We start from the raw sequence: 23,985 nt of genomic DNA, 5'->3' as shown, positions 1-23,985 counted from the left end.
ATAGATAATTTACATTATATATGTATATATAAATATGTTTGTATGCTATTACTCTTCATTCTTATGCTGTAAATGACGTAAATAACATTTTTTAAAATATTTATTTAAATCAGGGTAGTTTACAAAATTGATTAACTTACATCATTGACGAGCCTTGAACTCCCTTATTCCCAGATCTTACAGGTGGATTTAATATCATAAGAAACTGGTGAGGAGAGTTACATATACATTTTTTTTTCCTTTTACAAATTTCAAATGACAGTCCAACAAGAGGATGATTTGAAAGGTTTCAGAGACGCATTGAAGCTTAAATATTGTTTGGGCTTTTGAAAGACCCCCCCAGTGCAGGACTTGTTGGAATCAGTACTGGGTCGTTCATTCATAATCAGCATTGTAAAGTGGTCCAGTCTCTGGCTGCAGCGCGCCCACCCAGCAACTGTTGCATTTCCAGTCGGGTGGAATGAAAATTACACCTCACACTCCCTGGCCGGCGGCTGGTGACACGAACATGATCCGTAATCATTAATGATCACCAGCGCCCCTTCAATATGATTGGGTTTGTAGTCTACATAGTATTCCTGTGTGGACATGGCAGCCATCTGATGCATAGTTTGTTGTTGTTTCTGTTTGCGGCGCTGTGTCACAAAGCACTGCCTCAAGTGCCTGAGGCCGGCAGGAAAACACTTCCACGATACATACAGCACCAGCACCACGATCAGAAAGGAGAATAGCAACGCCATGGTGCCAGTGATCACTTTGTGAACCTGGATGGTATTGTCCCGTTGGCCGTGAGAAAGCACGCTGGTGGCGGTGATTAAATCAGTGGTTTTTACTCCTGTTGTATCCTGTGTGACATAGATGCTGGAGGCATCTCTGAGCGCTGTCATACCTTGGTCCGTGTCTGCCACACTGCTCGAGTCTGAGATGGCCAGTGTGCTGGTGGCCAGCTCGTCACATATGTGGAAGCCATGCACGGCGTCCAGAACCTCCTCGCCCTGGGTGTGCACAGGGCTGGCACACAACAGGCTGCCTTCATGGTGACCCTGAAAACTGCTCAACCAGCTGGCCAAAGCACAGATATTCCGACTGCATTCCCAGCTGTTGCCAGACAGGCTGATGCTGGTCAGGGATTTCCAGGAGTCCAGGATGGTTTGCTCGATGGTGGTCAGGCGGTTCGAATCTAATTGAAGTATCTTGAGGTTAGGCACTACTTCAAAGGCGTAAGATTCAATAAACTCAATCTCGTTCCCCGAGAGGTCCAATGTTTCCAGATGGTTCCAAGTCCACTCCAAAGTGTTCACCACGATGCTGACTTTATTCCACTGCATGTAGAGGGTGCGGAGGGACAGCAGCCGGGGGAAGTGAGCGAAGTTCACCTTCACCAAATCGTTGTGCTCCAGGTGGAGCTCGGTGAGTTTCAGCAGGCCGGCGAAGGCGTTGCGGGCCAGGCTCTGCAGCTGGTTATACCCCACGTCCAGGAACTCCAGGCTCCGGCAGTCCTGGAATATCCGCACCGGGATGGACTGGAGGGCGTTGGAGCGCAGGTGCAGCGTCTGCAGCTTGCGCAGGCCGTGGAAGAGGTCGGGCTCCAGCGCCTGCAGGTTGTTGTAGGAGAGCTGCACATGGCGCAGGTTGGGCATGGGCCGGAACGTGGCGTTGGCCAGCCGGGCGATCTTGTTGGAGCTCAGCACCAGCTCCTTGAGACGGCGCAGGCCGCGGAAGGCGGCGCCGTCCACCGAGTAGATGTGGTTGTGGTCGAGGTAGAGCCAGGTGAGCTGCAGCACGCCGCCGAACTGGTGGGCGCGCAGCTCGGACAGGCTGTTGTAGCGCAGCGAGAGGCCCTGCAGCCCGGACAGGTTCCGCGGCATCTCGCTCAGGCTCTGCGCCTCGCAGTACAGCAGCTTACCGTCACAGCGGCACTGGGCGGCGCACAGCGCCTGGGCGGCGGGCAGCATCTCCAGCAGCAAGCCCAGCACACACAGCAGCCACGCCGAAGGCTTAGTCAGGAGCCACTGCACACTGAGACCCAGCAGGAGGAAATCCATCAGCAAGAGTCAGACCCGCTCCCCAAAATCCCTGCTTGGAGTTCTCTTCCACTCTCCCCCTCTCTGTCTTCCTCTCTTTTATTAAATTTTTTTGTTGCTGTTGAATTCCTGACACCGATAAATCTTCGCGGATGGTCCAACTTTTTCTCCTCTCACATCACCATCCTGTGTGCGTCCCGCTGCCGCCGCCGCCGCTGCTCTTTGGAGCTGACAGGGCTGGGGGCTTCTCTTTTTCCTGACTCTGGCAGGTGGGTCCCTTCCTGCCTCAGTGACATCCAGGGTTGGAGGACGGAGGGCAGTTTCGAAAGGAAGGAGGGGAAGAAAAAAAAAAGAGGAAAATCTAAGCATCAATTGATCTTTTTCATGGCAGAAGAAGGCAGCAAAGGAGACTGCCTTAATCATCAAAGGATTCAAACGAAAATAATCTTACCCATCCTTCTCGGCACGGTGACAGACTCCATTCAGTCACCCTGGCTCTTATTTTTTTTTGTTTGTGTCACTTTTAAAAAATATATATATATAAAAAAAACAATAAAGGGTCCCAGTGTGGGTGAAGCCAGTCCTCAGAGTGCCTCACATCAGTGCCTCGTTCAGTCTGTGCCTCCTCAGCACAGGGCTACAGGGCTCCCGCCAAGCCCGCGGCTCCACTTGTGCACGCTGGCAAGTTTCGTGGCTTTATTTCGCTGTTGGAAAAAAATCCTCCTCCCGCCTTTTCTTTCAGCTGCTGCTCAGGGCAGCCTCCCCCCCTCCCCCTCAAAAAAACTCTTCTTCTCTTCACACAGTCCCACTCTTTCGTTTTCCCCACCCCTCCCTTCGGTAAAATGAATCGTTCCGATCCGTCACCGTCCCATGCTTGGAAACGACCACCCCGGACCTCGAAAGGCGTCCGACCTCTTTCACTGGGCGGGAGACTGGTGCGAGCTGAGAGTGGTGAGGCGGGTGCTGCTGCTGCTGCTGCTTGGAGGGAGCTGGGTGCCTCGCATGGCTCTCCTCTCTCCCTCTACCAGAGCAGACTGCACCGCGAGAGCGGGCAGGCGTGCTGAGTGTTGACACAATGTCGTAAGCCACTCATGATCGTTCAGTGGTATGTCAAACATGGGCAGATTGATTTAAAAAAAGGGGGTTGGGCAGAACAACAGAGAGAAAAAAAAACACAGGGCTTTCGTGAAGCGGGGCGCGGCGTCCACTTACTTCACCACCAGCACCCAGGACGCGCCGTCTCTTCCGCGTGGATAGGAGGAATTTAAAATACACTTGGCGTGGCCGAGAGCGGATCACAGCGGAGCGGGAGACAGCTGTTGCTGCAGAGCGGGGGTGGGGAGCGGGGGAATAAAACCTTCCAGTTGAAGTGGAATATGCACGGTTCAGGATCCATCAGTGCAACATCCTGCCTCAATTGGAAGCTTACGCAAAGACCATTGCACACCACATGCATCCTGCACTTTCAACGATGCGCATCCTTCAGTAATTGTTGTTTGACTTCGTTCCCCGGAAGCAGGTTTTCGATACTGTTAAACCCGGATTAACCCTTTAGCGCCAGGCTGGGGCAAACACTGAGGGTCAATAAATAATACATTGTCCCCGAGTTTGCTGCTGTAATGACGGCGGAACTGTCACCTCTCGCTGCCATTACTGTGCATATATATATATATATATAAAACAACTTCGGGCGTCTTCACAGGCACACTTGTACGCGGCAATCCACAAGTTGGTATCAGTGATACCCATTCCGTCTCCTCCACAAGGTGCACTGTTGCAATCTTCCCAAAGACGAACAACATAGAATCAGTGATTTGACGTGAACTTCGTTTTTTTGTGCGCCATTCTTGCTGTAAAAGCTATTAAACACGTTCATCCTTACTGAATGAGGGGCAGCAGAGTTCTTAACAGCCTGTTAAATCGTAATCACCGATGAATAATCTCGCTGCCACCCGAAAAAATAATTGTAGACATGTGAAATGTCATTCCCTCGGAATACCGTTTCAAATGCCATTCCTTTTAAAATAATAGAAAATGTATTTTCATTTTAAAGCTTGTCTATCGGATCCAGCTTCTAACTTAAATCTCACAATCTTTATTTTGCTTTGTGTATGATGAAAAACGAGTAAAGTGTTAATTTTTGGTGTGCTGCCTGTGAGAATATGTCACTCTGATTGGTTACTCAGCCTTTTTTTGTCATAGAATTTGGATTGGATTGGATTTGTTTATTGTCACGTGTACCGAGGTACAGTGAAAAGTATTTTTCTGCAAGCAGCTCAACAGATCATTCAGTACATGGAAGAAAAGGAAATTAAACAAAATTCAAGAAAAGACAAGAAAATACATGAGAATACATATTAGGGCAACACAAGATATACAATGTAACTACATAAGCATTGGCATCGGCTGAAGCATACAGGGTGTAGTGTTAATGAGGTCAGTCAATAAGAGGGTCATTTAGGAGTCTGGTGACAGTGGGGAAGAAGCTGTTTTTGAGTCTGTTCGTGCGTGTTCTCGGACTTCTGAATCTCCTGCCCGATGGAAGAAGTTGGAAAAGTGAGTAAGCCAGGTGGGAGGGATCCTTGATTATGCTGCCCGCTTTCCCCCGGCAGCGGGAGGTGTAGATGGAGTCCATGGATGGGAGGCAGGTTCGTGTGATGGAGTGGGCGGTATTCACGACTCTCTGAAGTTCCTTGCGGTCCTGGGCCGAGCAGTTGCCATACCGGGCTGTGATGCAGCCCGATAGGATGCTTTCTATAGTGCATCTGTAAAAGTTGGTCGGGTTAATGTGGACATGCCGAATTTCCTTAGTTTCCTGAGTTTACAGTGTAGAAGGAGGCCATCCGCCCCAGCGAGTCCGCACCAGCCCCCGGAAAAAGCACCCTTCCCAAGGTCCACACCTCCACCCTATCCCCACAACCCAGTAACCCCACCCAACACTACCCAACACTAAGGACAATTTTGGACACTAAGGGCAATTTTAGCATGGCCAATCCACCTAAGCTGCACATCTTTGGACTGTGGGAGGAAACCGGAGCTCCCAGAGGAAACCCACGCACACATGGGGAGAATGTGCAGACTCCGCACAGACAGTGACACAAGCCAGGAATCGAACCTGGGACCCTGGAGCTGTGAAGCAATTGTGCTAACCACAATGCTACCATGCTGCCCACAATGACTTGCTTGATGACTTTACTGTCCTTGGATGCCACAGATCCCCTATGGACCTTGAAAGTAATGTCAGATTCGGGGAAATTGGTGCTCCAGAGCCCGCTAAATATTTGGGGGTGGGGGGGGATCTGTTTGAGATGAGGAGCAAGCACCATTCCTTCATTGCTGACTACAAAATCTGGGCCAATAACCACCTCATTGTCCCTTCCTGGCACATTACATTGGCTCACTCTGCAAGAATGTGATCTGAGAAGCACTGGCAATCCCAGTGGAAGTTGTCAAGCCTTGCTGTAGTTAGGAAGCAACAGCCCATATGGAAAAAAATACTGAACAAATCCTCATCCCTGACATAAAATGATATTTTTCTGGAGCCGTTCAAAAAATCTATTCTAATGAGTGTGTTAAGAGAAGCTGCTTGATGCGAATCCTGTGCTAATGGAGAAGCCAAAAACAAACCTGTCAGTATACATCAAAACAGCCTTTAATGGGGTTGGATGAATGGAAACAGGAGCTGACTTGACTCACTTAGTTTATAATTTCACCTCAATTATGAAAGGCTATTGCAATGTAAATCCTCAACATGAAATAAACAACCAACATTTAGCTAATGCTGGGAAGTGTAGAATGTTAAGCTTCAAAATAATCAAAGCTCTCATCACAAAAGAAAAATAATGAAATGTTCATGTTTGTTCAGATTTATTTGAATTGTCAGTTTTCTCTCTGTCCCTCCTGAAGTGGTTAATTCATTCACTTTTGCGGATGCTCAGCAGCTATGAAGGAAATGACCATGCAGGATTATGCAGACACATTTAAGATACACACGTCACTTCTTTCGAAGCTGCTAACACTCAAGTCTGAAGGTTGTGGGTTCAAGATCCACTCCAGAGAAATGAGCACAAAATCTGGGCTGACACTTCAGTGGAGCATTGAGGGAGTGGTGCAGTATTCCATATATAAATGTTAAATTGAGTCTGCTCTGCATGTGGGCTTAAAAGATCCCATGGCAATACTCAAGCAGGTTCAGAGGAGCTCTGTCATTATTTATCCCTCAACCAACATCAACAAAACAGATTATCTGGTCTTTATTCCATTGTTTTGCATTGGGCAAACTGGATAGAGTGCCTCCTCATATTACAACCATGGCTGCACTTCAAAAGTACTTTACTGTCTGTGACGTGTTTTGAAATATTTTGAGGTTGGGAAAGGTGCTTTATAAATGTAACTCGGTGGCAGAGTGGTTAGCATTATTGCCTCACAGCCATAGAGATCTGGGTTTGATTCCAACCTCGAGTGACTGTGGAGTTTGAACATTCTCCCTGTGTCTGCGAAGGTTTCCTCTGGGTGCTCTGGTTTCCTCCCACAGTCCAAAGATGTGCAGGTTAGGTGGATTGGCCATGCAAAATTGCCCCTAAATGTCCAAGGATTGGGTGGGTTACAGGTATACAGTGGGAGATTGTGCCTAGGTAGGGTGCTCTTTTGAAGTGTCGGTTAAGACTTGATAGACCAAATGGCCTCCTTCTGCACTGGTGGGATTTAAAGAATATGGAGGAAGTGTTGGATGATCTGCCATGATCATAATGAATGGCAGAGCAGGCTTGAAGGACCGAATAGCCTCATCCTGTTCCTATTTTCTATGTTTCATCCATCTATTTACCATTCAGATTAGAGACCAGCAAATACAAAACTCCAATGTATAATTTGGCCCACAACAGGTGGCTCAATGCAATTAACCAGGTGTCTGAGAAATATTTTTGTCCGTTTTCCAATCTATTAAACTTTTTCCTTCTGACAGATGTTGGTCAGTTAAAATTAAGATCTAACCTTACTTTTTTAATTCAAGCTGAAATTTGGGATTACAATTTTGTGATATGTTAATTTGGGAATTTTGAGCTGCCCAATGCAATCTAGGTAAAGTCTGAGCAATTTTCAAAATTAAGCCTGTCCAAATAATTTTGGGAAGTTGCTAGTGTAGTGTGAGTAAACAGATGGGCAGTACCCAAATTAGGACAGTGGGTAGGGAAATCTGTGGATTCCGTGTGTTATTGAGTCATAAACAGAATTTAAGATCAACAAGAGGGAAAGGAGGAATCGGTGGGATTGGCAGTGAATGGAGATTTATTTTCCTCCTGCCCTGACAAACCTACAGATCGCATAAGCCCCCAAGTTTTTGATTTATGTTGACCCCTGTCTTTTTCAAGTGGGAACATTCGTCTCCACCTGCTCCAAAATGGCTTGAGACCCGGTGTCAATGAGAACTGCTAAGTGTAATGCTATCATTTTTTTGTTACTACTGCCCCAATTGTTTACAAAAAATGTGGACGATAATTGGGACCAAGACTATTTCCCCGTATTCTGCCTACTTCACCAACCAGACCTAAGAAGGAAATGTATTATGCAAACAATGTGGCTATTGTAAGGGTCCTTCCTGTTTGTTCCTGTTTATTTCCTTATTTTCCCTTCCTTTTATTTTTGCTGTTGCATTTTCTGGTCCATGGATGTTTAATGGACCTGCGACTTTAATAATAATAATAATCGTTATTATTCTCACAAGTAGACTTGCATTAACACTGCAATGAAGTTACTGTGAAAAGCCCCTAGTCACCACATTCCTGCGCCTGTTCGCGTACACAGAGGGAGAATTCAGAATGTCCAATTCACCAAACAAGCACGTCTTTCAGGAGTCGTGAGAGAAAACTGAATCAACCGGAAGAAGCCCCATGCAGATATGGGGAGAACGTGCAGACTCCGCACAGACAGTGACCCGATCCGGGAATCTAACCTGAGACCGTGGCGCCGTGAAGCAACAGTGCTAACCACTGTGCTACTGTGCCGCCCACATGGAAGCTATGACCTGTGCCTTTAATCCAAGCAGGAAGATCCTTAAAGTTCTGCTGTTTTAGACTGACATCAGTGATGACTCGGATTGATTGATGTAGTTGGTGGCCAATGAATGCATCCAGGGGGCGGTGCCCTGCCCGGTGGTGGGTGGTGATTGGATCTGATCCCACTTGCGTTTTCATTTCACTTTTGGTTCTGAAGTCCAGGCGGAGGATTACAACTAATTTACTCCCAGAAAGTTAATTTAACTCTTGAAACCCTGGAGTCATTCTGGTAAATTTGCCCTGCGGCCCTTTACCATTCTCTAGCCATGTGTGCCAAAACCATACGCAGCCACACGGGAATTCAGTTTTAATACACACACAAGCACACACATTTAAAGCCCCAGTCCCAGCCCCAGTGGGAAGAAGACACTGGGGTTTAAAATATTGACAGTGTGACATTTAATGCAATCATGCTGCATACTTGCATGGCACCATAATAATGGACGTATTTTGACGAGCACCAGGCAAGTGAGGATCCAACCGAGATTCAAAATTAATGCCGAATTATGTCAATCAGACCTCAGTGCTAATTTATTTTCAAGTCACTGGGTCAGTCCCTGGTGCTGGTGTTGCCAAGGAATCGTGGTGTGGTCAATAGTGTGGGGATATGCATCACCGTATACAAGGGGTTAATGTAAATACACTACAACTAGGTAAACACTAAGGGAACACCGGAGATGTCATGACATGCAGACATACAGCTAATGAACACATAAAATAGGACACGACCAATGGCCAGTTAAGACACCCAGAGGTGACACTACCACAAGGGGGCAATCCATATATAAGGACAGGGCACACATGCTCTGTCTCTTTCCACAGGTGACACTTAGAGAGTAGGACGGGGCAGATCAGAAGCATCACACCCACCATGTGGCTTAGAGCAGACTGGTTAGTTACACTGAGTTACTATAGCAAGATTAGCAGGAGAGTCAAACTCATAGAGAACTGTGCTAATGGTTCAATAAATCACATTGAACTTACTTCAAAGTTTGGAGTATCTTTTGGTCAAAGCTGCATCGAGTTGCAGCCTGTGTTATCCCAGAGTACATGATACATCAAATAGATCAGTTAATTGTCCAAATACTTATTCCCTGCCTGAGGCTCCTCCTCCAACTGACCACTGTGATCCTCGTCATTGACACCATTAACCTTGCCCCAGCCCTCACCCCTCATGATCCCCTAACCTGATTGTTGGTGACCAATCACTGTCGGTACCCGGCTGCCCTATTACCATTAGATAACTGACGGCTGGTTCAAGTTAGAGTTGGGAATAGTGTATTTAAAATCACTCTGCCTGCATTCACCCTGAGTTACAATTAGGCTTGCAGCGCTCGACTTGATGGTGTCTTTATCTACAACACCTTCAAAGAATCTTATTATAGTTTTCGTCCAATAGTCAGATTCTAACAAGCATCTCAACACCATATGCTTCACCCGATGTCTCTGTCTATGTATTTATATTGTGTATTTATATTATGTTCTATATTTTGTAATGTATGGAATGATCTGACTAGACTGTACACAGAACAATACTTTTCACTGTATCTTGGTACATATGACAATAAATCTAAATGAAAGCTTTCCCACTTTTTAAATTGGACATCACATTTGCATGTACGATATATAAGTTACTTCAGTTCCAAATACTTGACTGTACAAGGTGACATAGCACACAATATTGGTGAAATAATTCCTGGAACCACTTGATTGAATCATAGCATCTATTAGTTTGAGGTTAAGCAGGAATACATTTGTACCCTTCACCACATTCTCTATTTGCATTTTAAGATTAATTCATCAGTTGTGCCACCAATTGACACTTCAATTTTGTATACAAGTGAATTTATCAAGATAAGGATGTGTATCAGAATGCTCAGCAAGTAATGCATCATTTCTGATTGCCAAAAGCTGGTATCAGATCTCTTCATAGCTTCTATTTGTCTGAAGGACTGCATATAGAAACATACATTCTTCGAAAATAAAGACATATCGATAGTCCTGTGAGGGCTTTAGCTCTGAGATCCAGAGAAACAGGCCCAACATGGACTAGATGGGCCAAATGGCCCCCTGTGCCATAATGAATTTCTGAAACGAGTATGGAGAGTCACAATGCACTTCTTACAAGTCATCTAAGTTTGCTTTAGCTGGCACTAAATTGTCAGTCTGGCACATAGATAAAATATCACAGAACTGTTACAATACAAATGGAGGCCAGTCATAGAATTTACAGTGCAGAAGGAGGCCATTTGGCCCATGCACCCGGAGGAAACCCACGCAGGTACGGGGAGAACGTGCAGTCCCCACACAGAGAGTGACCCAAGCTGGGAATGAAACCTGGGACCCTGGAGCCGAAGCAACAGTGCTAACCACTGTGCTATCGTGCTGCCCCATTCGGAGCATCATGTCTGCACTGGCTCTCTGAATGAGCACTTCACCTCGTGCCATTCTCCTACCTTCTCCCCATAGACCTGCACATTCCTCCTTTTCAGCTAATAGTAGAGTTCCCTTTTGAATGCCTCAGTTGAATCTGCCGACACCACATTCTCAAGGAGTTTACTCCAGACCTCAACCACTTGTTGCACTTAAAACCTTTTCCTCATATTGCTTTTGCTTCTTTGGCTAATTGCTCTAAATCTGAACCCTCATTTTTTTGATCTTTCCTTGATTGGAACAATTTCACCCGATCTTTTCAGACCAAGCTCCTCATGATTTTCAATACCTCGATCAAATCTTCACGCAACTTTCTCTTCTCCAAGGAAAACAGACTCCACTTCTTCATTCTCTCTTCATAACTAAAGTTCCTTACTCCAGGAACCATTCTCATGAATATTTAATACACTCTCTCTGATGCCTTCAAATCTTTCTAAAGTGCAGTACCCAAAACTCGATACAGTACTCCATCTGATGCTGAACTAGTGTCTCATATAATTTTGACATAACCTCGTTGCTCTTGTACTCTCTGCTCCTATTAACAAAGCCTAAGATATTCTATTCAGTATCCACTTAAAGTGTTCCATTCTTCAACACAAATTCAGCAGCATCTTCCTTGTATCAGGCAGTATTTTAGTGAATCCAAATTGTGCCCTGTCATAGCCTCGAGTGCTAAGCCTAAAGTGTTAACCCAATACTGCATAGAGTATTAATACTAAAGTCTAATTAAGGTTTTATATAAGCTTATTTATACTTGGTTCTAATTTTAAGTAATGATTTGCACTGTACAAAGTTCTGGCAGTTTGTGACCTTAATTCTTAAGCACAGTAAGAAGTATTACAACACCTGGTTAATGTCCAACAGGTTTGTTTTGAATCACTAGCTTTCAGAGAACAGCTCCTTCCTCAGGTGAATGAAGAGGTGGGTTCCAGAAACATATATATAGATAAGGCCAATATGCAAGAAGATACTTTGAATACAAGTCTTTGCAGGTAATTAATTCTTTACAGGACCAGATGGAGCAACTGGAGAGAGGGAATCACAGGTTAAGGAGGTGTGAATAGTCTCAAGCCAGGACAGTTGGTAGGAGTTCGCAAGCCCAGGCCAGATGGTGGGGGGTGAATGTAATGCAACATGAATCAAAGGTCCTGGCTGAGGCCATACTCATGTGTGTGAAACTTGGCTATAAGTTTCTGCTCGACGCATGTCCTGGCCGTCCTATCAAATCAGGCAATGGGACCTGTGTGAGAATCTATCTGGCTACATCAAGGGCATCTTGAAACCCATCGGACAAGGAATGCCCAGCTTCTGACGCGATACGACAGACTTCTTACAGAAACTCAGCACCCATGGACCAGTTGAACCAGGAACATTCCTCGTCACAATGGACGTCATGGCACTCTACACCAGCTTCCCCCATGATGACGGCATTGCTACAAAAGCCTCAGTACTCAACAACGACAACTGCAAATCTCCAGACGCAATACTGAAACTCATCCGCTTCATTCTGGATCACAAGTTCTTCACCCAGACACACGGAACAGCCATGGGGACCAAATTCACACCTCAACATGCCAACATCTTCATGCACAAGTTTGAACAAGACGTCCTCACCACACAGGACCTTCAACCGACGTTATACACCAGATACATCGATGACATTTCTTTCCTTTGGACCCACGGTGAAGAATCACTGAAATTACTACACAATGACATCAATAAGTTCCATCCTACCATCAGACTCACCATGGACTCTCCAGAATCGGTTGCATTCTTGGACACACTCATCTCCATCAAGGACGGTCACCTCAGCACTTTGCTTTACCGTAAGCCCACGGATAAACTCACATTGCTCCACTGGTTCAGCTTCCACCCTAAACACATTAAAGATGCCATCCCCTATGGACAAGCTCTCCGTACACACAGGATCTGGTCAGACGAGGAGGAGGATAACAGAGGTCTACAGACGCGAAAGATGCCCTCGTACGAACGGGATATGACGCTCGACTCATCGATTGACAGTGCCAACGCGCCACACCGCCCCGACCTCCTCAGAAGATAAACACGGGACACAACCGACAGAGTACCCTTCGTCGTCCAGTACTTTCCTGGAGCGGAGAAACTACGACATCTTCTTCGCAGCCTTCAACACGTCATCAATGAGGACGAACATCTTGCCAAGGTCATCCCCACACCCTCACCTGACCGCGCAACCTCAAACAGACCATTGTTTGCAGCACAAGCCCTTCAGAACAGCGACCACAACACCACACAACCCTGCCATGGCAATCTCTGCAAGACGTGCCAGATCATCAACATGGGTACCATATGAGAAAACCACCCACCAGGACCGTAGTACATACTCGTGTGACTCAGCCAACGTTATCTACCTCAGACGTTGCAGGAAAGGATGTCCTGAAGCGTGGTACATTGGCGAGACCATGCAGACACTGCGACAACGGATGAACAGACATCAGTAATGTTCCCTTCCAGTCGGGGAACACTTCAGCAGACAAGGGCATTCAGCTTCTGATCTTCGAGTAAGCGTTCTCCAAGGCGGCCTTCAGGACGCGCGACAACGCAGAATCACCGAGCAGAAACTTATAGCCAAGTTCCGCACACATGAGTACGGCCTCAACCGGGACCTTGGGTTCATGTTGCATTACATTCACCCCCCACCATCTGGCCTGGGCTTGCGAAATCCTACTAACTGTCCTGGCTTGAGACAATTCACACCTCCTTAACCTGTGATTATCCCTCTCTCCAGTTGTTCTGCCTGGACCTGTAAAGACTTAATTACCTGCAAAGACTCTCATTCAAAGTATTGTCTTGCATCATTGACTTTGTCTATATATATGTTTCTGGAACCCACCTCTTCATTCACCTGAGGAAGGAGCTGTGCTCCAAAAGCTCCGAAACAAACCTGTTGGACTTTTACCTAGTGTTGTAGGACTGCTCACCCCAGTCCAACACCGGCATTTCCACATCTTAATTCTTAAGAATTAAATGGTTCAATATCATCTACAGATTTTATTGCTGTTCCTTCTAGACCTAATTTCAAATTATTGACATGTGCAGAGGACAAAAATAACCCCAAAACTGAATGCTGTAGGGCACCTTGACCTCTTTAAACCACACTTAAAACTGCTCTTAACCATGACTCTCTTCACCCATCCCCACACTAATTTTTAATCCAATTTGATATCTGCCTGCTAATTCCATACACCTTTAATATTCCAGTAATCATTCATTCAGTATCTTGCCAAAGGTTTTAATCCCTTCTAAAATATTTGCTGGCTTCTTCCTTTTTATCTAGATGTATGGTTATTTCATCCTTAATTGGATACTCTAACGTTTTCTCCACCACAGATGTTAAACTAGCTGGCAGGAAGATTAGTTCCATCTCCCTTTTAAAAAATATGTCATTTAACTGGCCAGTCTCCAATGCTCGATCACACATCCAAACTCAGTATAACTCTAAAAGTAAATGAGCTCCAATTTTAACCTAACCTGACTGATGGGAACAGACTGGGTTCAGCTCAGCTGCCCATTTCACACCCTGTCTAATTTTACTCTGCATTGGAGTATAAAGTCTGGCAATGGGTTAAAATGGGCAAGCCACCTGTGTTCCTGCTTTTGTGTTAGATTAAGATCGGAACTCTCATTGGTCAAGATTGGGCAATCCCACCTTCACCTCCCTCGGAATCCTACAACATATCTATTTTTACGGATGCAATTTTGGAACTGCTCCTCTCATCAATTAGAAAACAGAATATTGTTGGATTATAAGGGAACAGGCTGCGCGGTGGCACAATGGTTAACACTGATGCTTCACAGCGCCAGGCACCTGTTTTTGATTCCGACCTTGGGTTACTGTGTGGAGTTTGCTCATTCTCCCCATGTCTGCATGGCTTTCCTCCGGGTGCTCCGATTTCTTCCCGCAGTCCAAAGATATATAGGTTACGTGGATTGGCGATGCTAAATTGCCCCTAAATGTCCAAAGATGTGTAGGTTGGGTTGCAGGAGTGGGGTGGGGGAGTGGGCCTAGGTCGAGTGCTCTTTCAGAGGGTCGGTGCTGACTTGATGAACCACATGCCCTCCTTCTGCACTGTAAAGATTCTATGATATGCAGAAGAGAAGGTGCCTGTTTGATTAATATCCTTTGTATTTTGTATGAACTTGTTTGGAAGAATGAAAGTACACGCATTTTTATGGCACCTTATCACATTCTCAGAGAGTTTGAAAGTGCGTTTAATTCAGTGGATGATTTTGAGTTCTAGTCAAAATTGTTGTGTAGACAGCTACGTCCATCAATTTGTACACAAAAAAAAAATCTTACATCCAGTAAACACACAGCAAACAAATTCATGACCAAATCATCTGTTTTTTTCAGGGGTGTCAGATGCTGAAGGAATGTTGGTCAGAACATGGGGTGGTTGCTGGGGGTGCGCTGGTGGCTGGGTTGCCTGTTGTTGCTAAATAGCCTTGCGATCTTATGAATCCAGCTGAATAGGAAACCCTCAGTTCAATGTCCCAGCCAAACACCAGCACTTGTGGTAATCTGCCAGATTATGTTCTTATATCGAAAGCACTTATCCCTCTATCTTATCACATGCATAATATAGAAAAAGTCTTTCAGGGCAGCACGGTAGCATAGTGGTTAGCACAGTTACTTCACAGCTCCAGGGTCCCAGGTTCGATTCCCGGCTGGGTCACTGTGTGGAGTCTGCACATTCTCCCCGTGTCTGCATGGGTTTCCTCCGGGTGCTCCGGTTTCCTCCCACAGTCCAAAGATGTGCGGTTTAGGTGGATTGGCCATGCTAAATTACCCTTAGTGTCCAAAAAATGTTAAGTGGGGGTTACTGGGTTACGGGGATAGGGTAGATACGTGGGCTTCAGTAGGGTGCTCTTTGTAAGGGCCGGTGCAGACTCGATGGGCCGAACGGCCCCCTGCATTGTAAATTCTATGATTCTGTGGTAATTTTGTTTTCTGTTACATTTTTCTTATACTTTGATAATATCACAGCTTTGTTATAAAACAGTATACCCTCCATCTCCACACAAGCATTCTCATGCGGGAACCTGCTAGTTAATGTATCAATAAAATGGTGGAGTTGTGTTAATTTTGTCTATTGCACCCAAACATCATAGATATAGGTGTTTTACAATTTTAAGGTACTCTGTGACTTTCACTTGCATTCTTAAACTGACTGACACATTCCAATCAGCAAAGCTCCCTGAATAACCTACAATTAAACTTTGGCTGAACTGTGCCTTTATTGCCCTAATAACGACCACTTTCCTTAAGGAAACTCCATTTTAGCAGAATAATACATTGCGTTTTATATGCTTTATCACCTGCTGACCTAATTGTGTCATCTGACTTACCGTGAGCCTCACTAGCAATTAGTTTTTTTTTAAAAAGCTAGCCCATGTTTTCATTGCATTCCCTGTGTTATGTGAAACACTGACAAATCAGAATAGAAACAAGGACCTGTGTTTCTATGTTGCTTTTCCTAACCACCAGACATTTCAAAGTGCTTTACAGAGAGCAGAGTACTTTTTGAAATGGAATCACTGTTGTGATGTAGAATGTAGAAAATTAGGCAGCATCTGAAACATAAACAAGGAAAATATCTGTAGTACTAATTGAGAAACTGCTAAAAATATCTTCAAGCAATCAATGCTGAACGGCCAGCCTATTGATGAAGGTTGTCTGAGCATTGCTGTAAATTACTGGAAAACATTTCCTCAGAGACCAATATCGTTGCTTAATTTCCACTTTTCATCATGAACTGGCCTTCACCATCCAGTTTGTGCAGCCAAAAGTATGTGAACTATGTTTGTCCGGTGACTCCATGATCCTCGCAAGTGTGATGTTTTATGCTCTGTTTCAATTAGTTTCTGGTATTTTAAATGAACGATTTGTGAAAAAAAATCTGATTATGCACACACACGCATCGTTGGGTTGGCCTTGGAATTTGAATGGTGTGCAAAGAGCCACAAAGCACCATCAGTGTGCAATCAGGTGCTGCTTTCTAATATTTCTGTCAGCATTATTTATTCGCCAGAGTGCAGAAGGTGGCCATTTGAGCCATCCTTCCTGTGCTAGCTCCAGGAAGGAGTTATGAAATGAAATGAAAATCGCTTATTGTCACGAGTAGGCTTCAATGAAGTCACTGTGAAAAGCCCCTAGTCGCCACATTCCGGCGCCTGTCTGGGGAGGCTGGTATGGGAATCGAACCGTGCTGCTGGCCTGCTTGGTCTGCTTTAAAAGCCTGCGATTTAGCCTGGTGAGCTAAACCAGCCCCAAGTTATCCAATGAATCCCACTAGAACTGCTCTTTGTCCAAAACCTGCAAACGTCTCCTTTTCACGCATTTATTTGCTTTCCTTTTGTTTGCAATAGATTGAAGATAATTTTTTTTTTAATGCTTGCCTTTTCTACCACACACTGCATGCGCCAAAACAAAATAGAACAGGTTCATTAAAGCAGAAGGAACACAAACAGAAGAGTAAGTAAACATGAAAGGGAAAGAAACTGACAGGGAAATAAGATTAATGGTAGGAAAGAATAGAAGAGAAAGATGAAAGTTAGGAAAGGAGGGAGAAGAAAAGCAGAGGAAATAATGTGGGTCAATTTTTATTAAAGTGAAGGAGCTGTGTTTGAGATGGGGGCAGGAGAGCATGAGGAGAGGTTCTGTTTATGTCCTAGATAGAACATCAGTTGGTGTTTTGATCATGGCACATGCATACAAAGTGTGTCTAAGGTGCATTAAAAAATCATGTTACCGGCATCTGCGGATGACCAAGACCTGTGTAGGCATCATAGCTTCACCACTACTGCAACACAGCTAGATGTAAGGTAGCTACAGATTTTCCACATTTCGAATTGCGAGACATCTGCTGATACTCATAAAAATGTGTTTTTAAAACGAACAAATAGGCAAAAAAAACATGATTATATTTTGTTTATGGATTTATATCAATTAATATTTTGAACTACCAAAATCTTGAATAGGACGAAACAAGTCAATGAAGACGGAGGGCGGGATTCTTCCAGCCCGGGGCGGGCCGGAGAATCCCCGCAACTGGGCCACGCTGCCCGAATGCCAGCATGCAATTCTCAGCGGAGCGTTTCCGACGACATGGACGCTTTGCCGCCGAATGGGAGAATCCCGCCCGGAATGCCTGACATTTAAAAAATAGATTGAATGATGGGGAGTGTGGTTTGCACTGAAGTATTTTATCTTGAAGCCCTTTAGGAAATTGACTTCTGCATAGTTAAATGAATGTTACGGCAAGGCTAGCGACAGAGCATTCCTTTGTGTATTAATTGTTTAAATGTATATTTGTTACAAGGGATACCTATTCTAATTAATGCACGACAATTCTGTTTGCTCACACATTTTAAAGGGAACAATTTTTACCCCTACCCTGAGCTTCATTGATCGTGATGCTGCTAGGCTTCTGGCACCTCCTGTGAAGTTGCTTCATTTAAATACATGACAAACATGAAGTTAAATATTTTTAGCTTTGCCTTTTTATTTTCTATCAAAGGCTGCACTACTGAGGCTGTGATATTTATTAATTAATACATTCCCTTCAACGCAATTGCATTCCATTAAATAACTAATGTCTTGACCAAAACCCTTTGATTGCTATGTCTAATTTTCAAATCTCTCAAGCAGAACCGTGAGGCTTAGATTTGATTGGTGGGTTTATGCTGTTTCTGTTTCACTTAATCCAAATCTTGACCTCTGAAATGGGCACAAAATACACATAAAGACGTGAAAGGCTTTATTTTTGTTCTGTCCCCTGTTTGCTCATTTCTGCCTGTTCTAACCTCAGTGCAATTCTGCATCAGAGTCAAAAAGTAAGTTTCACATAATAAAAATCTACAGGAGCATAAATCCTTATTGACACAGCATTATATTGAAATGATTTAGAGATGGAACATGTAAAACTGCTCAATGAAGCTTATTGTATTCAAGCAACATATCGTGAAGAGGAGAGGGCTTCCAGCTCTTTCCTGGCTTATTGTTTTGTTCACAATTGGCGTGTCCTGAACAGTCACTTTTCAGACTTTGGTTGCATCATCCAAGGTATACATAATTAACTCCTCAGATTCTTGCAGCCAATGAAATAAAGCAATTGTACTAAATATACAAATGTAAATTTGTATATATTTGTAAATATGCAAAAACAATAATGTTTCTGACAGGGGTAGGAATGGTCATTTTAAATAATGAAATTAAAATGAAATAAGATGAAATGAAAATTGCTTATTGTCACAAGTGGGCTTCAAATTAAGTTACTGTGAAAAGCCCCTTGTCGCCACATTCCAGCGCCTGTTCAAGGAGGTTGGTACAGGAATTGAACCCGCGCTGCTGACCTTGTTCTGCCAAACAAGTCAGCTGTTTATCCCATTTAGCCCCATAGAACCCCTCCAGCCAGCGGGATTTCCAGTTCCGCTGATGTCAATGGATGTTTGAATGGCTGGCCACATTTTATGCCGCCCAAAATCTTGGACCACAACCAAGGCATTGCACACATGGCTCAAACCACAGCTTTTGATGAATAAAGCACATATTGATGTTAATCCTTTTAATTCAAATGTGTTTTTCTTTCTGTATCAGTCAGTGTACTAAAATTTGTACAATTCTCACTGAGCTGCTGTATCAATAGAGACCCCAGCCACGACTGACAACTCCTTAATGTATTATTACCTGAATGCAAACACGTACAATTTTCCTATTGACTGAACTGGTGAGCTTGTCCCAGGTTGGATATGGAACATTTATTTCGTGACCTATGAGACTTCACCGTTTATTGACAAATTGAGAATTTAGTTCTTTTATTGCCTTTGTCATTAGTACATTGGAAGCATTAGTATTGAGCACTCGCACAGTTTTCCAAATGTACTTCTGTCCCTGCCAACCTTGATTTCTCAGGTCACGTCTACAGTGGTTCACTGAAGTATTCATCTTGGCTGGGTGGAAAGAGGCATCCAGTGACGTCCATTTCAATTGTAACCAGGTAATTGAGCTCTTAGAGCATAAAAACGTTGATCCAGAGGAAGCATTCGTTTCTCGTACTTTTAAAAAAAATATGTTTTTGACTGCTTTGAATACTGCAAATGCTGACATTGTAATGCATGTCAATTATCTCTGCTTATCACCACCGCCACCGCCCCAACTACCCTCAGTCTTCACTCCCCTTTCCATTGTTCCATCTGCTCTTCCATTGATCTCTTCAATGAACCTATAACCATGGATCCACTGCTATCTGCCCAATACGATACAACCATGATTCGGTTTGCAGCTCTGAATTGCAAAGTTCCAGGTTCAAATCACTCCATGGTTGGGATTCTCCGGTCCCCCAGCTGCGTGTTTCTAGGTAGCGCACCACTCACTAGCCGTGGGTTCTATCTTCCCGCCGCTTGTCAATGGGATTTCCCATTGTAACCACTGCATGCTGCCGGGAAACCCGCGGACAGGGAATTGCTGCTGGTGGGAAATGTGAATCGCAATGACCGGAAAATTCCAGTCTAGGTTTGGGCAAAAAGAAAAAAATCAAGACACACTCTTGTGTTGTACCACACTGTCGAATGAGCCATCTTTGGATGAGACATGAAACACCACCACCTGTAAGTTACTCTCCAAGTGACACACAATCCGGATTTGGAAATATATTGCTGTGCCTTCACTATCGCTGGATCGAAATCCTGGAACTCGCACCCTAACAGCACTATGGGTATTCCTGTACACCTATTTTTCTCAACCATTTTTCCCGGGACACACTTTTGGCAACCGGCCAACCTTTAGGGCCCGTGACGGCTGACTTTCGCAACACATGCTAGCCAACCTTCATGACACACGCCAACCGACCTTTGTGATACATGCCAGCCAACCTTCATGACACACGGCAACCGACCTTCGTAAAACACGGCATGTTCGCTCACCATTTCATGCGAATGGGGAGCCTGCTTTCTCCTCACAATCTCACTTGAATCCGCCTCAAAGGAGGAGAGGGTAATGCGCATATAAGGTGCAGCCGGTTCCATTGTGCCATCTTCATCTTTATGAAAACGGAAACTCCAACCTCACACATGTAGGTCTTCGTGAAGGGCAATAGCAACAAAATGCGCATTTTACTCAGCACTGGATAGTCCAGGGAGATGCTGCACCAGAATGTTGACAGCCTCGTGGGCTTTTGCTGCGCTTTTAATGTGATATCCCAGAAAAGCTGCAGCAGCGTACACCCTTCACTTCTCTTTCAAATTTTGAAACATCTCTCATTCGCCAGTACTTCCCTGCATATAACACATATGGGCTTTGCCTCCTTACTTGCATTGTCACAATTGATAAACAAAGAACAAGGAACAGTACGGCACAGGAACAGGCCCTTTGGCTCTCCAAGCCGGCGCCTATCTCGATCAATCGACTGTATCCTTCTGTATCTCATTTGTTCATGTGTCTTTCCAGATAAGTCTTAAAGGTCTCTAACGTATCTGCCTCAGCTACCTAACTTTGGCAGTGCATTCCAGACTGCCACCCCACTTTGTGTAAAAAACTTTCCCCGCACATCTCCACTGAACCCATCTCCCCTCACCTTGAACTTGATCCCCCTTGTAATTGTCATTTCTGTCCTGGGAAAAAGCCTCCAACTGTTCACCCTATCTATACCCCTAATAATTTTATAAACTTCTATTGGGTCGCCCCTCAGCCTCCGTCTCTCTCGGGAGAACAATCCCAGTTTATTCAATCTCTCCTCATAGTTAATACCCTCCATACCAGGCAACATCCTGGTAAACCCTTTCTGTACTCTCTCCAAAGCCTCCATGTCCTTCTGGTAGTGTGATGACCAGAATTGGACACAATTTTCCAAATGTGGCCTAACCAACGTTCTATATAACTGTAACATAATATGCAAGCTTTTATACTCGATACCCCGTCCGATGAAGGCAAGTATGCCGTATACTTTTTTTTAACCACCATTTCCACTGTGTTGCCACTTTTAAGGATCTGTGGACCTGCTCGTCCAGTTCTCTCTGTGTGTCTATGCTCCAGATGGTTCTGTCATTTATTTTATATCTCCCACCTGAATTGAATCTACCAAAACTCATCACTTCGCATTTGTCTGGGTTAAATTCCATGTGCCATTTCTTTGCCCAATTTTGCAGCCTATCTCTCTCCTGCTTCTCTGACAATCTTCATCACTATCCGCAACTACTGCAATCTTAGTATCATCCGAAAACGTGCTAATCAGACCAGCTGTGTTTTCTTCCAAGTCATTTATATATATTACAAACGGTAGATGTCCCAGTACCGATCCCTGCGGAACACCACTAGCTACACCCCTTCCACTGCTACCCCCTGTCTTCTATAGCCACGCCAGTTCTGAATCCACCTAGCTAGTTCACCCCTTGACTGTGTGATTTAATTTTTTGCACCAACCTGCCATGAGGGACCTTATCAAATGCTTGGCTAAAGCCCATGTAGACAACATCCACAGTACTTCCCTCTTCAATAATTTTTGTCACCTCTTCAGAAAACTTAATTAAATTAGTGAGACATGACCTCCCTCGCTCAAAACCATGCTGTCTGTTGCTAATAAGACCATTCACTTCCAAATGTGCATAGATCCTATCTCTGAGAATCTTTTCCAGCAATTTCACTATCACTGACATCAAGCTCACTGGTCTATAATTACCCGGGTTATCCTTGCTACCCTTCTTAAACAACGGGACAACATTGGCTATCCTCCAATCCTCTGGGATCTCACCTGTGGCCAAAGAGGACACAAAGATTTCTGTTAGAGGCCCAGCGAATTCATCTCTTGTCTCCCTCAGTAATCTAAGATAGATTAAATCTGACCCTGGGGATTTGTGTCCCTTAATGCTTTTTAACACACCTAACATTTCCTTCCTTATATAACGACATGTCCTAAAGTGTTTACACATCCCTCTGAGATACCATCAATCAACATGTCCCTCTCCTTTGTGAATACCGATGCAAAATACTCATTAAGGATCTCACCTACCTCCTTTGATTCTACGCATAATTTCTCTCCTTTGTCCTTGAGTGGACCAACTCTTTCTCTAGCTACCCGCTTGTTCCTAATACGTATAAAATGCCTTGGGATTCTCCTTAATACAAGCTTGACCTGTTTTCTACTTTATATGTATTTTTCAAGTGCTTCATCTGTTTGTCGTTGCCTAGACCTCACATATGCATCCTTTTTCTTTTTGACTAGATTCCCAATTTCCCTGGTCATCCACGGTTCCTGAATCCTGTCTTTCTTTTTCATCGGCCTGCCCTGCACTCCCATCAACTGCTGCTTTAAAAGACTCCCACATATCAGATGTGGATTTACCCTCAAACAGCCACTCCCAAACAACAGCCTCCAAATCCGGCCTAATCAGGTTGTAGCTAGCCTTCCTTCAATTTAGCACCTTAACCCTAGGACAGCACTGATCCTTTTCCATGAGTATCCAAAAGCGTACAGAATTGTGGCCACTGTTCGCCACATGTTCCCCCACTGCAACTGATGACCTGGCCGGATATGTTCCCTAGTACCAGGTCAAATATAGCCCCCCTCTCTTGTCGGACTAGCCACATATTGTTCCCAAAAACATTTCTGGACTCACTTAACATCCGGACCCCTAGCCTAAGGGATTTCCAGTCAATATGAGGAAAACTAAAGTCCCCCACTACAACAATACTATTATTTCTACATCTATCTGGAGAAGTAATCTTTATATTTCTTTGTTCTGAGTTAAGTTTTTTTTGCAGAGTTGTTAACCAGAGCCGTGGAGCTCTAACACTACCACTGCTCTGTCCTGCCTGGACTCTCCTGGGCAGCTCTCTCCAAAAGATTCTTTTGTCAGATCCTTTCCAATAGTTAAACTGTCTTTTTGAGTCTCTGGTTGTTTTTTACTTAAAAAAAAACATTGATCTTCACAGTTCACTTGCCTGTTGGCCAACAGGCAAGTGAAGCTTAAGCAACTCTTCACCCTTCTTTGGTGCCAAAAGCATGTCCCTAGACGGCGCGTCTCATCAATTCACGTGACCTACTCTCTGCTGCTGCTCTGGCCAGAAGACCCCACAAGCAGCCAAAACTGTATCTGCATTTCAGAGGCAATTGTCCATGTAAAAGCCAATGGCGACTGTTTGGTACTTATCCCCTGATCGGGATCGCTGCGGGAATGGCGGGACCGATCGCTCTACGACCCTTCTGACACGCGCCCGCAACCCACCCGTGGGTTGGGACCCTGCATTTGAAAATGACTGCTGTACACCACGGCTGGGATTCTCTGTTGCGGGCCCACCCCACTACCGCTGCTATATGAGGATGGAGAATTTTCCTGCTCCATTGAATGTAAACGATTCATTGACATTATTTTGAAGAAGACCAGGGGGAGTACCCTGAGCAATATTTATCTCTCAATCAATGTCACAAAAAAATAGATTA

General features: G+C 44.5%; 2 protein-coding genes across 5 annotated transcripts in view; one reads left to right on the top strand and one right to left on the bottom strand.

Annotated features, from left to right (window-relative positions):
* The window catches only part of ctnna2 (catenin (cadherin-associated protein), alpha 2), a 1,599,328-nt gene that overhangs the window by 698,373 nt on the left and 876,970 nt on the right, over positions 1-23,985 (top strand). The window lies entirely within an intron of this gene.
* On the bottom strand, positions 241-3,650 carry lrrtm1 (leucine rich repeat transmembrane neuronal 1). 2 transcript variants are annotated; one of them, XM_038793237.1, is made up of 2 exons: positions 3,237-3,650; positions 241-2,305 (listed from the first exon to the last, which is right to left on the bottom strand). In XM_038793237.1, the coding sequence occupies exon 2, from the start codon at positions 2,043-2,045 to the stop codon at positions 468-470; it is 1,578 nt and encodes a 525-aa protein (XP_038649165.1). In that variant the 5' UTR covers positions 2,046-2,305; positions 3,237-3,650; the 3' UTR covers positions 241-467. The 2 variants fall into 2 exon arrangements, with proteins under 2 accessions (XP_038649165.1, XP_038649164.1); XM_038793236.1 differs by lacking the exon at positions 3,237-3,650 and adding an exon at positions 2,476-3,227.

This window comes from Scyliorhinus canicula, chromosome 3 (assembly GCF_902713615.1).
Source record: "Scyliorhinus canicula chromosome 3, sScyCan1.1, whole genome shotgun sequence".
Taxonomy (NCBI): Eukaryota; Metazoa; Chordata; class Chondrichthyes; order Carcharhiniformes; family Scyliorhinidae; genus Scyliorhinus; species Scyliorhinus canicula.
Note: the sequence above shows the minus strand (reverse complement) of the source record. Positions and strands in the feature narration are given on the sequence as shown.